Below are 18,742 nucleotides of genomic sequence, written 5' to 3'. Positions count from 1 at the left end.
GAAATAAATTCCATTTTGTTTTGTTCTAAGCATCTCAGCTCTATACTAACACTGGCTATTATGGGGATCTTTACTGCAGATGACCTGGGAAATGACAAAGAGCATAAATTTATAATTCTGCCACTAACTATAAAGGCTTAAAATGTCCCATTAGTCAGTGACCCAACATAGGCTGCAGAAATGACATTTTGGATAATTATTCCGATGTTTTTCCTGGGATGTTATTAGGAGTGATTAGGTATTTAACATTGATTTTTGATAGTGATTTCTTTAAAAGTGCAGGGTGGGGGGGCTTCTCTGGTGGCGCAGTGGTTAAGAGTCCGCCTGCCGATGCAGGGGACACGGGTTCGTACCCCGGTCCGGGAAGATCCCCCATGCCACAGAGTGGCTGGGCCCGTGAGCCATGGCCGCTGAGCCTGCGCGTCCAGAGCCTGTGCTCCGCAACGGGAGAGGCCACAACAGTGAGAGGCCCACGTACTGAAAAAAAAAAAAAAGTGCAGGGGGGATGGCTAAATCAATTCTGGTACATTCAGACAGTGCAACACTACTCTAGCAATAAAAAGGGATAAATTACTGACACACATGGCAACATACATGAATTGCAAAAACATTTATGCCAAGTGCAAGAAGCCTTACACAAAAGCATATATACAGTATGATTCTTTTTTTAAAAATTAATTAAATTTTTAAAAACATTTTTATTGGAGTATAGCTGATTTACAATGTTGCATTAATATGATTTATATAGATTTATATTTATATAGATTTATGTATATGTTTATATAGATTCTGGAACAGGCAATACTAATGTTTGGTAAAAAATTATCACAAAAGTGGTTGCCTTGAGGTGGGGGTTGGCTGGAGGTGGACTGGGAAAGAATTTGAGGGAATTATCTGGTGGGGTTGGTAATATTCTGTATCTTGACAGGGGATTGGGTTACAGGGGTATATGCACTTCTCAAAACTCATTGAATGCACTTGGGGTTTTATTGTATGTAAATTCTACCGCAAAATACAAAATAGTGATAAACATGCTGAAGTATTTAGGGGTGAGGTGTACTGACACCTGTCGTTTATGTTGAATTGCAATAACTATAACAACAAAAATGGATTGATGGATTAATATGCAACAAGGCAAATATAGTAAAAAATTACTTGTAGAGTCTAGCTGGTCATTATTCAAATGCTCTTGTCCAATTCTTTCAACTTTCCTGAGGGTTTGAAAATTTTATAATATAATAATTGAAAATAATTTCAGAAAAAAACAATTTTTAAAAAAAATTTTGGCCACGCTGCACAGCTTGCAGCATCTCAGTTCCCTGCCCAGGGACTGAAGCCGGGGCCACAGCAGTGAAAGCGCCGGATCCGACCCACTAGACCACCAGGGAACCCCCAGAAAGAAAACTGTTTAAAAACCCACAAACGGTACTTTGCTTAGTGGTTTTTTTTTTTTGATAATTGCATTTTTAAATTTTTATTTATTTTTGGCTGCGTTGGGTCTTCGTTGCTCGCACGGGCTTTCTCTAGTTGCGGCGAGCGGGGGCTGCTCTTCGTTGCGGTGCGCGGGCTTCTCATTGCGGTGGCTTCTCTTGTTGCGGAGCATGGGCTCTAGGTGCGCGGGCTTCAGTAGTTGTGGCGCGCGGGCTCAGTAGCTGTGGCTCACGGGCTCTAGAGCGCAGGCTTAGTAGTTGTGGTGCACAGACTTAGTTGCTCCGTGGCATGTGGCATCTTCCCGGACCAGGGCTTGAACCTGTGTCCCCTGCATTGGCAGCCAGATTCTAAACCCCTGCACCACCAGGGAAGCCCTGCTTAGTGGTTTTTTTGTGTGATGCAATATTCTTTCAAGCACCAAATATCCTTAGAGAAATTAAGTTACTTGTAAAAGGTAAATGAGAATCTATTCCATTGCCTTTCTCAACATGCTGCATAAAAGAGACATGTAAAATTAGAAACACATAAGGATTTCTGAGTTTGCAATATGTCACATGAATTGTTATGAAATTAAATTTCTAATTTCAAATACTTAGTATCATGTTTTTGACTACACATCATTTCATTTTCAATTTGTTCTTTTGTTGGTCTGGTCTCCATGAGCTATTAGAAATGGTAGGTTCTGAAATACAAAGAGAAATAATAAGCAGGTGATAGAATTCAAGTAAGAATGTACTATTTTAATAATATCAGCTAACTGATATGAACTAATTTGAAAATCTTGATTTTTAGGGTACAAATATCACAGCACTGACTTTTCATACCCTGAGAATTACTGGCGTTCATGGAGACTGGAATATAATTCAAAATGACTATGACAGCCTAGAGCATTGTATTCTTTCAGAAGAACCAAATTCAGTGGGAACATGTATAAAAGGATACCCTTCAGGACCAAAAACCAATAAAAAAAAATATGCGATGGGAAAGGACCAGTTAGGAATAGGGTATCAGTACTGACCACAGGCAGCTCTGTCTGCTGAAAAGTCACTGTTCCTTGTGCTATGGTGGGATCCAACTTTAATATATATTTTTAAGTAAAATGGAGAAATTAGTAAAGGTTTAAAGATGAACAAGGTGACCTTAATGAAAAAACTGGTCTTATGGAGAAAATCTGAGAGAAGAGGAAATTCTCTAAATGCTTCAAAATTGAAAAGGTTCAAGTTGTGCTTGATGATTACCACTTTCAATTACATTAAGTGTTTTTTATGGAGCGATTCTATGAACAACTAACCAGGGAGGTGGATTTAAGTGAAGAGAGTTCAGTTGTGCAAATCAAAGAGTCTCTTGACTTCCAGGTTGATTAAACTGTGGAATAATTATCAAGAGACGCTATGGAGTCTACACCCCTGGAGAATTACATAAGCAAAATATACATTCTGAGTGGTTCTGAATTCACCTGCCAGAGGTTGGGGGCAAATTCCAACAACCCCTGGCAGGACCTTTCTGGGTCTGCATTCTGACAATAAGGTTTCACTCCATAGGAATAGTTTGGAAATAGAGTTCCGTACTAAATTACATTTTTCTGGGCTTTCTATAAAGAATGGCAACTTTAAATTCACGTCATTTAAAAATTCGGTCCTTAAAGTACAGCAGTGTAGTTGTCGTTAGCAGTACTGTATTGCATACTTGAAATCTGCTAAGAGGGTAAATCTCAATTCTTACTATAAAAAGAAGAAAAAGAAAAAAGATAGCTATGCGAGGTGATGGACATGTTGATTAGCTTGGTATGGTGATGATTGCATAGGATGTATGCATATTAAACCATGAACATAAACAATTTGTGATTTTTTTTTTTTGCCCGCACCACGGGGCTTATGGGATCTTAGTTCCCCGACCAGGGATAGAACCCCAGACCCCCTGTTAGGAAGCGCAGAGTCCTAACCACTGGACCACCAGGGAATTCCCCATACGTATTTGTGAATTATACCTCAGTGAAGCTCAAAAAAAATCACTGTGTTGAATGATGCTTCTTTTCATTGAACTTGTCTCATAATAAATGATTACATATTGTTTTGGTGATGATTTGTGACACTGGTCTTAATTTAGTTTCTGTACTGTTTAATAAAATAATTAGAAGGTATTCTGTCATTTTCTCTGTTGTTACAACATTATCATGAGAAAGAAGTCTTTGTATTTAAACCATTATATAATCAGTATTTCCTATGGGTGACTCAGTCCCTACCTGAGTGTAAGTACCTTAATGTTCTTTGCTATTTAGTCCTACCACAGCACTCTTGCACCATCCAGGGACAGTTAGAATGGAATGAGATAAAAATGTCATCTTTGCGAATGAGGTATCTTCTCTCTGAAAGTCAGTATGGCAAAATCCTCTTCTGCATTTTCCATCGTCGTCTCTATTTTGGGTTTCTTAATCTTATTCCTTGACTCACTTTTATCCTTATGCTTTGCAGAGTGGAACTTGCTTCGTGTTGTGATGCCGTTCAAAACTTCATTGTTTCTCAAAATAACACTCCCGTCGGGACTAACGTGAGTTACGAGGTGGAAAGTAAAAGCAAAATCCAAATCAGAGAGAACATTTTTGATATGTTGCCAGTGGTGAGTGAGAATTTCTTGTGGTTTGTGTCAACATTTAAGGTGAATGTTGGCTCAGATTAAGATATAAGAATGGGGGCTTCCCTGGTGGCGCAGTGGTTGAGAATCCGCCTGCCGATGCAGGGGACACGGGTTCGTGCCGTCCGGGAAGATCCCACATGCCGCGGAGCGGCTGGGCCCGTGAGCCATGGCCGTTGAGCCTGCGCGTCCGGAGCCTGTGCTCCGCAACTGGAGAGGCCACAACAGTAAGAGGCCCGCGTACCGCAAAAAAAAAAAAAAAAAAAAAAAAAAAGATATAAGAATGGAGCAGTTAATTCATTAAAATGCCACACTCTGTTGTGTTGTGTAAGATACGTATGGCAGTCCACGGCAGTTTTGAATACTTGTGGCTCTGCGGGGAATGGTATTTATATCTTAAATGATAAGCTCTTCCAGCCCATGAGTCTTCATGACTCATCCTTGAATGAGATGAGGTACTTGGGCTTTCTGCATAGTAATTACCAGGGCTTGGGAAGATGCCCATTTTTCACCTGCAATAAGACTCCTCCAGTTGTCAGTTTCCGTGACTAAATCAATCCCTTCACAAAGAACTGTAGGTTTATGTGGCTAGTCTTTGGGAAGTAAATACATAAGAATTTGCGGTCCGTAAACATAACCTCCACAAGGCAGGGATTTTATCTACTGTGTTCTTATGTATCCCAAGGTCCTAGGGCGTTCCCCAGTGCACAGATGCATTCATTGCATATTCGTTATTTAAACTAATGAGTAATGATACTGTATCATTACACTATAAATCCAAACTTGGGGGGAATTTTTCTCCTGAAAATATCCCACTGCTGATGAACTACACTCTCAGGCTTTTTTTTTTTTTTTTTGGTGGTACGCGGGCCTCTCATTGCTGTGGCCTCTCCCGTTGCGGAGCACAGGCTCCGGATGCGCAGGCTCAGCGGCCATGGCTCATGGGCCCAGCCGCTCCGCGGCATGTGGGATCTTCCCGGACCGGAACACGAACCCGTGTCTTCTGTATCAGCAGGCGGACTCTCAACCACTGCGCCACCAGGGAAGCCCTCAGGCATCTTTTTTATTATTTGATGTAAAGCAATTAGGCCAAGTCAGTGGTCAAAACGGGATCGCTTTATATATGCTGTTTACCAACTGTAGAATATTCAGTTCTTACAATTATTTCCATTTTGCTGGACCTTTGACTTGTTTCAACTATTTTATGGTCATGTAAGTTGTTCCAATTTTTTTTTTAATATTACAATTCAAAGGAAGTATAATTTTCTGGGAATGAACGAAAAATCAATACACAATGTCAGAGAAAAAATATTGCAGATTTTCCGGAAGGGAACGGGGACCAAAAAAATAACTCATACGGCATTCTGAAAATCCCCTCGTGATGCACCGAAATTACCAATAGCTGAAAAGATAGCAACTAAAGAATATTTCTGTCCCTTATCAGGGAAGACCTTGGGGAGTTCCACAGAGAGCGACTCTTTCACCCTTGCCGTTGTTGCTAGTGTTGTCCTTGCCTTAGGCTGGTCAGAACAGAGGAGCTGCAGGTATTTTTTTGCTTCTGATTTGGCCCCTTGAAAAGAATAACTTAGCAGCATAGGCTTGATAATTCTGGATGCAATTAGCAACAGCATCCACTTTCCAAATTAATACTGACTTTTTAAAACTAGGGGGAGGAAATTCTGAAGTTAATACAGGAACAGCTGCAAAGCGAGGTCACTTTTCTGTGTTTCTTCAACATCCCCTTCCACAGACACAGCATCCAAGGTTGCTTCCCACACCCCAACCCTGCTTTGTTCTGTGGGGCACACAGCGAGCAGATCGCAATAGATGCTTTGGATGAAATGGTGTGAAGTCACTTACTCCGAAGGTTTGCTTAGTTACTTGAAAGGAAAACAACGAAGCTGGTTTTCAACCAGAGTTAGCAACAAGCAGGCAGTTAAGTGGCCCAGATTTGCGTTTTCTTAGGAGCCTTATTTTAAGGAACGTTGGAATTGTCATTTATTTGAACTCTTACTGAACGTAAGATAGCAAAGCATATGGACTTTTTCCTCCCAGTTGACCAAGAAACCAGAGAAAAACGTTCGTTATTTTGAGTGCTTAATTGGAGATACGTTCCCCTCAGTAATCTTTTCTATTGTACCATAAAGAGCCTATTTGCATTCTGCCCTGTCTGTAAAATTCAGAATTTACTGTGGTATCGGTTAGTAAACACGGTCTGAAAATATCTTGCGCTAGGAGTTCAGTGATTTGAAGTAGCCCAGGGTCTGTGGGAACCATTCATTAAAGAGCCAGACACTCTGCTGGGGTCACATCTATGCAGGGAAATAAGGCACATCCTTCAGTTAACCTTTCACCCCTTGAATGACAGACAGCACCTGTATAATGTGTCGTGGTTAAGACCATGGACTCTGAACCAGACTGCCTGGGTTTGAATCCCAGCTCTGCTGCTTTCTAGCCCTCCCTTAAACTCATGCCTCCGTTTTCCCATCTGTAAAATGCTCGCAAGGTTTTTGGATGGATTCCATGTGTTAACAAGTTACGACTCAGGAAAGTGCTTCTCGCACCAGCAGCGCAACATGAGTTTTCATTTTCATGGACAAACGCAGACGTGCTGAAAGAGAGTTCTCGTCACTCGTTTGGCATCTCCCAGTGCAGATTCAGGAGCACGTGGGAGTCAGGGCGATTCAGGATCTGTTGGGCAGCTCAGAACCACACTGGTCCTGGGGCGTTGCCAGTGGGGCTGGTACACTGGGCAGGAGGGTTCCCTGATTCATAGCAGTGTAAATATCCCCATCGTGGCGATTGTAATTTACCAGTGGTTTCACAGTCGGCTCACAAAATTCCTGAATATTTACCAGTTGGTGCCCATAAGCTGGTACAGCTGGGTTCCAGCGTGGTGCTGGGGGTTGCACCCAGGTGGCCATTGGGCCAGTCGTCACCCATCAGAAAGCAGTGGTCCTCTAGGCGAGGTCTGCAGTAGAAGACAGGGGAAATGAAAAGTAATAAACATGCTCTCTGCCCCTGAGGACCTACACTCACGTTCTGGAGACAAAGCAGGTGAATCAGGACCTCATCATCGCGGAACTCTGAGCTGACACCCTTGCTGCTGGTTAAGGTCACATCCTTACTTCCGGAAAAGTGACCAGCAAAGGCAAAGTACACTATCAAATTGAAAAGTTATGTTTCAGACCGCAGAGGATTTGGTAAAAGTGGGAAGTCTTTTGGGATCGGCCAGTTGGGTCCTTGGAGGAAACAAAAATGATTCCGGCCTTAGAAATGAATTTGAAACAAATCAGCACAGAGTTGCTGGGCCTCCCTGAAGCACCGTGGCTGACCATGTACAGAGGTCGCAGGCGTAAATCTGTCCTCACTGAGCCTGAAGGTCTACCTACTTAAGAAGCACAGAGAACTTTCACTAAATTATCTATTAATTTTATGGCCAAGAATAGAGAATTGAATGCTACTTTGGAATTGCTTTCTTTTCTATTTTTGGCTGGAAATGGTCCTGTTAGTCCAAAAGGCCCATGTGGGATTTTCTCATCCTCAATTTATTTACTTAATTATGTGATGTAAAATACGTTAAAGTACATTTTAAGAACAAGTGTATTATATTTTGTATTATTACATTATGTTTGTCTATGATATGCTATATATTCCTCTCAAGAGAAATGAAACAGATTTACAGGATTTTTTTATGATGTCATAAGTTGATTAACATGCTGTGGTATTGCTTCTTGTTCTTTTTCTTTCCTTAGTATGTGTAAAGATTAAGCTACTTGAATTAAGCTGATGATGTTTATGGTTCTAAAACTAAAGCTATTTTATGACAGTTTTTCCCTTTCTCCTGATAGACTCAGCCTTTTGTGGGGTACCCTTACAATCAGTGTGCGGTGGTTGGAAATGGGGGGATTCTGAATCAGTCTCTCTGCGGAGCCGAAATCGATAAATCCGACTTTGTTTTTAGGTAAGCTCTGTCGAATTGGTTTCTTTGACATCCAAGATCAACTGGATATTTTAAATGAATAAGCTAAAGATACTCTGTGTAAATTTTGACCTTTGAACTCTGTTGCTTAAGCCTGCAATTTATCTAGTGTGTTTCCAAAAGTGTTAAATGGATCATGAGTTCCTCTGAATGTCGCTATGGTCACTTAACTTTCCAGAAACCCTGCATGAGATCATAGTCAAAGAGGGTCTTCACTGCAGGACTTGTCAGAGCCTTCAGTATATTAAGGATACTTTTTTTTTTTTTTAAACAGAGCATTTCAAGAACACTTTGTTCTCAGGTAATACTTGTGAAAATGCTGACTTAGATATTGTATAGCCACACAACATTGATGTTTATTTAGGTTTCTGGCCTGAAATTTTTAAAAAATGTGCAGCTTCTAAATTCTGATCTTTTAAAATGTTTATATCTCAATACAAGCTAGCTTGCCAAAGCAGAAACAAAAGTAGTTTCTCTGTGTGTCTGAACTAATAACACAAGCCACAGAGCATCTCCACTTTCAGAATATGATGGAAAGAGGATTCATCCTTGTGAGGGTGGATTTCAATTGAAATGCACCTTTTTATAAAGTCAGTTGAAATCCGTTTCTTCCTATTTCAGGAGCACCAATTGCATACATCAGAGGAGATCCTTTGAGCTTTATTGATTTAATGCTGCCCATGAAAAAGAAACATGATTCTGAATCAGTAGCTCCCCCTCACTTTAATCTCATTTAGAATTTTATGCTGAAGATAATAACAGAACAACAGACCTGGCAGTCCAACCATTATTGAATGTGTTCGTCATGGTGAATGTGAAAATGGCCAATACCTGCATGATTTAGCCATTTTGTTACAGTACTCAGTATGGAAAAACCATGAGGAAGATAAATAATTCTTCTTGTAATAGACATTTTTATAGACTGAAAATTCCTAAAACATCTGGGGTGAATATTATTCCTAAACATCCATTTTACTTTATAGCAGATATAAGAAATACAAGTTTAGGTTTAGCAAGCAGGGAAAAAAACCCCAAAACCAAAAAACTCAACAGCTACTTAATTTATAACTCTAAAATAAATGCGTATATTTCTAGATTCTGCATTTGTTGATGCAGCTATTTTTCTGAATATAGAGTTCCTTTTGAAGTTAGCCTTCCAAACTGAAAGGTCAAATTGGGGCTGTACATGGTTGGTGTCATTAAAATTTATTTAATTTTTAAGCCTATGTCTGTTTTGGTTGTACATGTTTCATAGTTTATAAAACCATCTGGAAGCTGATTCTCTTTTTTTTTTTTTTTTTTTTTTTCATTTCAGAAGATTGGGAGCTGTCAGTTAAGTGTGTAAGGAGCAAAAATAGGGGCTGAGTGGCTTTACTGTACTGTGTATATACAATACCCAGTATTTCCCCTAGGGGTCTCCAGTGATACCATATTGGAAATCATCTCTGAGTCTTCAAAAGAATATGAGACTGTTCTAGAAAGTAGATTTGTTACAGGAAGCCCACTAATGAAGACATTTCTGTGGCCTCTTATCTAAATTAATATTTATTTTTCCCAAGGTGCCATATTTGTTTTCTGATGTATCTTTTTTTTATCAGTGAGAGAAGTACATGTTTCATTTATCCATATATTTCATAGAGCATGGAATAGAATATTTCAGCCTCATCTTACAGAATACATCAAGTTTAAACAGCCTTCCTCAGAGATGCTCCCTTTGTATGTATAGCTTTAAAGAAATGGTCTACTTGAAATTCTGAAATGATACTTTCTCTTTTCTGTGTGACAAGAATATACTTACTCAAAATTACAATTCTTAATTTGTTTTCCAATTTAAAAACAAAATAGTACTCAAAAGAGGATGAGAACATCAATATGAAAACATCATTATAAGAACGTTAAGGCTTTATTTATTAACAGCTTAATTTGGTGGAAAAACAGTCCATATGGGAATCAGGAAATTTTGATTTTTTTTATATAGTCTTTGCTTCTGGCAGACACTATAACCTTAGTCGCAGTGCCTCAATTTTTTAAAATCTGTAAATTGGTGATATGCCTCTGTGGGAATCTAATTAATATAAATAATAATTTTAATAAAAGGATCATGAACTCTTCAAAAGTTAGGCAAGGTGTAATTGTCATTTCTAGTTTTGTTACTTATAAAGGCCTTACATAATACTGAAAGCATTTATCAAATTCATTTATTTTATCCAATGTTGAAATGCCAGCTAAGAGTTCAGTACTTACTGTTTTTCGATGGAAATCAGATGAATTCTGAGGGTCCTCTTAACAACAATAATTTTCTCCAATAAAATGAGAACGATCACATGTATATGTGTGGATGTATGTGGATGTACATTTTTTTTCCACAAGTTATATTTTGAGAATAGTTTTCCTTCCAAATTTCAGGTGTAACCTCCCCCCAACCACAGGAAATGTTACCAATGATGTTGGCACTAAAACCAACCTGGTGACTCTAAATCCCAGTATCATAAGACTAAGGTAAGTACCTCAAATTACATAACTGTTCAAGAACATTTTTCTCATTATTTAACCTGTTTCTTAGTCTGAGCACTAATCTTGTTGCTGAGACTGACTTCTAATACAGCTGGAATGGCTTTTTAGGAAAATCTATAAGAATATTTGGTAATTTAGGTTGTGGCTCAGAAGAGGTATGTCCAGTTGTACTTCTAATGTCATAAGCTGAATGTTGCTAATCCAATGAGAACTTTTTAATAGTGAAGTTCCTTTTTTAGATTTCCTTTCAGAATTTTAGTGTTACTCTTGTCTCGATAGCGCTTTCTTGAAAAAACGTAGTCTGTTTAGAAGCTTCAGAGAGTAACCCTTAGGAGAACCTGGCAAAATCCAGTTTTCATTTCGGGCAGTTTATTACTAAAAAATAATTTGTGTATTTTATTTTCCACAATGTAACTACTACAAAATGTTGGCTGTTTAATAAAAATCCTATATATAGTTTTATTCAACTATTTTCATCCGAAGTGACTAATAATTGTTATTAGTAGAATACACCCCTCAAATAGTTCTAGTATGGCTTAAGAGAATATAAAATATTGTACCTGTCTCCCCAAGGCTTATTTTCTAAACACACGCAGTCATGCACACCAGTATATTTACGGAGGTATTATTTAAATTAAACACATAGAGCTATCACAATCCATGGAGGAAATTTAAGGTGTGTGTGTGTGTGTGTGTGTGTGTGTGTGTGTGTGTGTATGCATATAGATACTTTAGACTTTCTAAAGGAAACTGTTATTTTATAATAACATGTATATACAAACGTACAGCTCAATGAATTTTTTTAATGTACAGATATTTTAAGAGTGTGTTATGTTTGAGAAAACATTTCAGCATTATACATTTGGAAGGTAATTCATCATTAAAAAGCAACCTTAGGAAAAAAGGACTGAGTTGGAAGATAAAATAATATAAAAAATGTATGTCCAGTAAGGGTATTGCCCCATAAGAAGGTAGGAATGAGAGCCTAGATATGCCAAGAAAGAGAAAGGAAGACCTCGCCCCTGATGTTTACAAGATGCTTACCTAACATGCGTTTTTTCTGAGTCTGCAGTTTCTCTCTTTTAGATACAGTGATATAAATGGTTCTGTTTTTTGGCCAGTGGTGAATTCAGCCTCATGTTACCAAAACTGCTCCTTTGATGATTACTGTTAAAATCATGATGTTTTAAAACTTTGGCAGATATGGGAACTTAAAGGAAAAGAAAGCAATATTTCTGGAGGACGTTGCAACCTATGGAGATGCATTCGTCCTTCTGCCAGCATTTTCCTTCAGGGCCAACACTGCGGCCTCTTTTAAGGTGTACTACACACTGAAGGAGTCTAAAGCAAGACAAAGAGTCTTATTTTTCCATCCCAAGTACCTGAAAAACCTTGCCCTCTTCTGGAGGACTAAAGGTGTGACCGAGTATCGCCTGTCCTCCGGCTTGATGATCACAAGTGTGGCAGTTGAACTGTGCGAGAACGTGAAACTCTATGGATTCTGGCCCTTCTCTAAAACTGGAGAGAACACACCTGTCAGCCATCACTACTACGACAACAGGTTACCTAAGCGCGGTTTCCATGAGATGCCCAAGGAGTATAGACAAATTCTGCAGCTTCACGTGAAAGGAATCCTCAGATTACAATTTAGCAGATGTGAAATCGCCTAAACCAGATGTCTGTAAACAGGAATCATGTTCACACGATGCAGTAGGTGAGTGTCAGTGTTCCAAGCACCGGAAGAGGGGGTTGTAGGGAGTCGTAGGAAGAGTCCCGGCATTTGGTTGGATCAACGCTCTGGCACTAGGTTTGCAATCTCAGACTCATTTCATTGTTCTGATCTTCAGTCCTCTTCCTGTAAAATGGGGACCATGATCTCTAAGTCATATTAGGAGAATCTGATAATCTGTGAAAACTTTCCGCAAGTATTTAGAGTGAGGTAGGGACTCCGTAAATGTCTCCTCGCTGATATTTTTAACAGCCGTTTTCACCTTCACCAGACATGATAAAAAGGCAGGCTGTCTTGAAGCCTCTTTCTGAAGAGAACAGCTGAACTGCCAGTATCCACTGGAATTCTTTCTCTGTCAGGAGCCTCTATTATCCGTAATATCATTCCCACCTTTCTTCCTGTCTTAAAGAGGGCATATAAGAAAACTGTGTAATTAAACAAGAAACCCGTGGTTATGCAGGAATGAACGCCTTACGCCTCTAATTACATTCACTTGTGTCTTGAGCTGTGCCGGTGTCGTGGTTGGATTTAGGCCAATCCTTTTCCTCCTTTATCTACACTTAAAAATCACTCTTTAATATACGTATTAACTTCCTGTCTCACTCTTAAGCCTTTTCCTCTCCCACTGACAGGATTTACTTCAAGGGCAGGAATAGTTACAATTCTACTTACCTGTTGTCTGTGGCGGTCACTCATACAATTTACTTTGCTAAGGTTGTTGAACAGCTGCTTCATGCTAGACCCTTTCCCAGGCTCTGCGAGAGGGATATAAAAATAACTAAGTCCTGGGGACTTCCCTGGCGGTCCAGTGGTTAAGACTCCACGCTGCCACTGCAGTGGGCCACGGGTTCGATCCCTGCTCGGGGACCTAAGATCCCACAAACCGTGCGGCGCAGACAAAAAGAAAAAAAAAAAAGACTAACTCGTGCAGGAATAAACAGATGTGCGTGCTGTGAACAGTGAAAGGGTGTGCTCAGTATTCTCACAAAAGCTATGGGGGACAGAGGCAGGAATCATTCAGTCGATTTCAGTGGAGTCTGTTTCAGAGAAGAGCTGGTTTCTGAATTAAGCCTAGAAAGGGAGTAAGGCTTTACCAAATGAAGAAGATTCTAGGTAGAGGGAATATGATGGGGAGAAGGCTGTCCCCTTGATTCTTTTTTTTGGCTGCGTTGGGTCTTCATTGCTGTGCACGGGCTTTCTCTAGTTGCGGCGAGCGGGGGCTGCTCTTCATTGCGGTGCGTGGGCTTCTCATTGCGGTGCTTCTCGTTGCGGAGCACGGGCTCCAGGCGTGAGGGCTTCAGTAGTTGTGGCACGTGGGCTCAGTAGTTGTGGCTCACGGGCTCTAGAGGTCAGGCTCAGTAGTTGTGGCGCACGGGCTTAGTTGCTCCGCGGCATGCGGGATCTTCTCGGACCAGGGATGGAACCCGTGTCTCCTGCATTGGCAGGCGGATTCTTAGCCACTGTGCTGCCAGGGAAGCCCTGTCCACTTGATTCTGATTCGTGAAAACGAAGCTGTTTGAAGGTAAATCATGGTCTTTGCCCCACAATCTGCCCTGTGAGGGTAGGATATAGCACATGGCGGTGGTGGCTTAGGCCCACATATGTGAAATGGGAATAATACCAAGCTGGTTGATTTCATAGGAAAGTTGTAAGAACTAAAGCACAGAGAAACTTAATTCTCATAAGGAAAAGTGTACATTTACATGAGAAATAAGACATCAATATAAAAGAAAGCTTAAGGAGACATTGAACATTAGCATTTTGCAAAACTCCCTTACATCCTGATGATACAGGTTAATACAGGTCATAAGTGCATCCATTGCATAAGGTATTTGACTTAAATAAGTAATCACGTGCACACTTCCGTGCTCGTCTTTGTACCAGCACGAGAAGAGCAGAAATAGGAACAGAGCAGACTGAGCATGGCAAATTAATTACAAATGTACTTCTGAATTCTTACCTTAGCCAGATTATTGTTTTATTCAGGGTTCACTTGTAAGAACACTCTGCCGTAAATTGCTTATTTTGATAAAGTACATCTTTGATTCAATCGTAGTTGCCGTTTGTGATGCCATTCTTAATTTACATTTTCATTTGTTCTTCTTTAGCAAATGAAACCTATTACCGCCATAAATTGATTTCAAAATTCATATGTGGATATTTTCTAAAAGGAATGTGCTTTTAGTTACATAAAGTCTAATTCATTTTTCTTTCTTTCTGTAGTGACGAATAAATGACTGCTTTCTACTGATTCTAATGGGTTTAATTAATTTCTGAAAATCTGCTATCAGGATTGGTAATGTTTCTATAATGTTACTAGCAATGATTATGAAAAATAGATCGGAACACTCTTATATTTTATAGTTTAGTAAAAGGTTTCCCTAAAAATGTTTTCTGCTGGGTAGAGACATAAACTTTGCTTTTTGATGACATGGGAAATATATGATTGATGAGTAAAAATAATAGAATATAGTGAACTAAATCATTAGATATACAATATGGAGACTTTATAAGTTATTTAATAAAAATTAGATATGATTAGGACATTTAGAGCCTACTTAAGTTTTTCCCATATAACTTCCCATTTTAACCTTGGATATTTTGTCTAGAGTTTCAAAACATCAGTAAAATTTTCAGTGTCACTGATAAGGATTTGGGAAATATTCAAAATGGTGGGAGAGCAAGGAACATTGTCCTAATAATACCCATGTTCCGGTTAAATGTCAGTAGAAAAACTTTTAAGTTGTGGAGAACATTTGTAGATCTTTTCCCATGGACACAACCAAAGTTGGTTTCTTGTTTAACATTTGTATTAATGTTTGTGTTGCCAGCCTCAAAGCATGTTGACGTTTATACAGCCGTCCCAGCTAGGTTCACATTAACCAAAAAGCCTAGGTCACAGAGAACACGTGCGCTCTTTCTGTCTCTTTCCTGAGTTGAAATCACAAGAGCTTGCAGTTACCTGCCATTGCGTGAAACTCCCCTTCACCATCTGTAGTGTCCCCAGGGTTTCTTTATTGTGGAGAAATAAAAGGAGTGGGAGGATGGTGTTCATGTGACATTATCAAAATTCATGTTCTATTATATTTTAGAAAGTAAGAAACAAAATCTGTTTTGGAACAGAAGAACATTACTGGTGCATCACAATGGAACACGTGGAAGGTCATCCTCCAGCAGAGAGGAAATGTTATAATGTAACCTATCAGCTATGTGAATTGGAAATAGTAAGTCACAGTTCTTTAGATCCAAACAAAAAGAGAAACTCTGAACTCCATCCTGTAGATTTAGAGATTAACCAAGTCTAAGCATGACACTCATGAAATCCCTGGGTGTAATGAGCACCGGTTAAATCTTGTTACATGGATGGATTTGATCTTCTGCTCTTTAACTTCAAGTACATCTATAGGCATGGAAAATGGAATGTTTGAGTACGGGTGCTAGCCAGTACTAAGCTCTTAGTTAGGACTCCAGCTCGTAATACCACCTGCCACCAGTTTCTAAGGGAAATACTGGCTTGCTTGATTCCATTTTCTACTTGTTGTTTAGAATCAATGGGGCAATGTGAGTGAATTACAAGAGTGCAAAATAGTTTCTATTGAAATCCAAGGGTAAGGCAGAAACATTTATTGAAGCATATAATAATGCTGTATGGCCCCGGGAGGGGCTCATGAATAATTGCATGGAGTTAAGTTTTATACACTATAATAGTCCTTGAAGTCTCTGGTGCTTTTTCCTCCTAACGAAAGGCAAATGCAAATAGATCATGACTTTCACGAAGGAAGATTTCCTTCTGCTTGTAAATTCCAACCCAGGGAATATGTGGGCACTCAGCCAGGTAGTCAGCCAAGGACATTGTTTTGAGGACTTACTATGTATAGAATACTGAAGTAAGCCATAAATCAGACCCGTTTGGGACAAGATTTTTCCTTGCTTACAAAAAATGTACCAGTTAAATACTATATCATGTCAAGCACCCTAAATCATTCCATGAATTTCCAAAAGCTTTGGGAACATTGGAAAGCTTTGTGGATAACAGGTCTGCTCACATTCTAAACAGCTAAGTATGATGCAATATGTAGTACAGTTATGACACTAAAAGCATTTTATATATGTAACATGACACGGAAACACATTGTTTTGCTACTAAACATTGCAGGAATTGCAGGAATTCACAGGAAATATCTGAAGCACTTGACCTAATAAGACTATTTCTTTCTTTATTCTTGTTTTTTAAAAATCCCTTTAGAGCCCCTGGGTGAGTTCAAGGTTTCCTACTTGCATGTGGCTTCAGAAGGCTGAATCCATAGTGGGCAGTCACCATTGCCCTCCTGGAGATGGAGGGCCAGGGATATTTTTCTTGCCCATCTCATCTGGGTCATCACCCTTCCAAGAGCATTCTTCTTTTTACCAAAAAAAGTGTGGTATATGATAGAGATGCATCACTTCTTTTATATAATGGAGAAAAGATCAACTCTTTAGCAGATGGTATTGCAACACTGGCTCATAATAGAGAAAAAACCAAATTCCTACATTGCACCATAGAACAAGTTGGACTCCGGGTAGATTAAAGAGGGATTAAAAGATGACTGCAAAGCTAATAGAACAAAATGTAGGTAAGGGGCTGTACCCCTTAAACATAACCCCCAAATAATGTCTTAATCAGGTTGAGAAGTGATGGCTATGGCTACATTAAAGTGTAGAATTTTCTAGTCAGTGAACAACACCTTAAAGCTAATAGAGAGTAACAGACTAGAATAGCTTTTAGCAAAGCATAAAATTCATGACATTACTATAGAAACATTCCCGCGAACTACAAATCAACAAATGAAAGACAGGAAACTCAATATAAAAATGAGCAAAGAATAAGAATGTGATCTACAAAGAGAAAAGCTGAGTAGCTAATAAGAATAGAAAGTGATGCTCAAACTTACTAATAGCTGAGAAATGAAAATTAAAATGAGATATATTGCTAAGAATTCATAAGATTGTAAATTCCAAATGCCAGTAGAAGTATAAACTGATTGAGCCATTTTGGAAAGCAGTCTCGCAGTACTGAGTTAGCAATGTTAATTATCTGGCCTGTGGCCCAGCAATCCCACCTTCATACCTATGTCCCAGAGAACGTTCTTTGTAGGTCCACAAGGAGACAAGATTTAAGATATTTATTTCATTATTGTTTGCGGTAGCAGGAAGTGGGTTACACAGGTACCCATCTCTAAGGGAGTCAATGAGGTAACATTGATAAACACATAGTGTGGAATATATCAGTTAGAAGCAACTTACCGGATGTGTATAGAGCTAGGATAAGTCCTTAAAATACAGCAGAAAGGGGAAAATAAGAGCTATAGCATAATGCCATTGAAATATACGTTAAAGCATATATATATATACACTTACATATACACATGCATACATGTGTACATACATAGTAAAGGGCATATATTAAATACTAGAAGAGTGCCAATTTAGGAGGGCGTAATGGGAGTGGGTTTAGAGATAAAGGAATAAGTAAAGGGATAAAATGAATAAATAATTCAAGAAAAGGAGACTCACTCCTGTTGTTTGTGCGTCAATAGTTTATTCCCCTATTTACTGAGTAGAAATCTATTATATGGATGTACCATGACTGGTTTATCCATTCACCCATTGAGATACATTTTAGTTGTCTCCAGTTTTGGGCTGTTACAAATACAGCTATCATGGACATTCATGCACAAGTCTTTGTGTGGACGTATATTTTCATTTTTTGGGGGCCAATATCTAGGGTTGGAACTGCTGGGTCACATGGTCTGTGCCTGTCTAATACTTTTTAAAACTACCAAACTATTTTCCAAAGTTGTTGTAACGTTTCATGTTTCTATCAGCGGTCTATACCAGTTGTAGTTACCCCGCATCTTTGGTAAAATTTTGTATGGTCAGTCTTTATTAATTCGAGACATTATGTTGGGTGTATAGTTGTTTCTCATGATTTTAATTGGAATTCCCCTTTGATTATCTTCTCAGATGTTTATTTGCCTTCTATGTGTCTTCTTTGGTGAAGTGTCTATTCAAATATTCTGACTATTTTTGATTGGATTGCTTTATTATGGAGTTATAGGAGAATTTTTATAAATTACCGATACAGATCTTTTGTTAGATATATGTTTTGCAACTATTTTCTCTCAGTTTGAGATTTGCCTTTTCATTTTCTTAATAGTGTCTTTTGAACAACAAAAGTTTTTAATTTCACTAAAGTCTAATTTATGGATCTTTTAATTTTATAGTTTGTACCTCTTGTTTCAAATTTAAGAGATCTTTGACAAACCCAAGGTCACTAAGATCCTCTCCTGTGCTTTCTTAGAAGGTTTTCCATTTAGTCTTATGAGCCACTTTGAGTTAATTTTGTGTGTGTGTTTATGGTGTGAAGTAAGGGTCATTGGATTTCATTTTTATAGTTGCTTAAGGTAATTAATATG

The 18,742-nt window shown here is 38.9% G+C and overlaps 1 protein-coding gene across 1 annotated transcript in view; it reads left to right on the top strand.

Moving 5' to 3' along the window:
- Positions 1 to 12,228, top strand: part of ST8SIA6 (ST8 alpha-N-acetyl-neuraminide alpha-2,8-sialyltransferase 6) — a 142,597-nt gene extending 130,369 nt beyond the window's left edge. Inside the window, exons 5-8 of the mRNA XM_060003786.1 lie at positions 3,903 to 4,047; positions 7,914 to 8,026; positions 10,451 to 10,543; positions 11,760 to 12,228. Coding sequence (XP_059859769.1) covers positions 3,903 to 4,047; positions 7,914 to 8,026; positions 10,451 to 10,543; positions 11,760 to 12,228 — 820 coding nt within the window. The remainder of the gene's footprint in view (positions 1 to 3,902; positions 4,048 to 7,913; positions 8,027 to 10,450; positions 10,544 to 11,759) is intronic.
- Positions 12,229 to 18,742: the final 6,514 nt, after the last annotated feature.

The sequence above is a fragment of the Delphinus delphis genome, chromosome 2 (assembly GCF_949987515.2).
Source record: "Delphinus delphis chromosome 2, mDelDel1.2, whole genome shotgun sequence".
Taxonomy (NCBI): Eukaryota; Metazoa; Chordata; class Mammalia; order Artiodactyla; family Delphinidae; genus Delphinus; species Delphinus delphis.
This window is presented reverse-complemented; position numbering and strand designations above follow the sequence as displayed.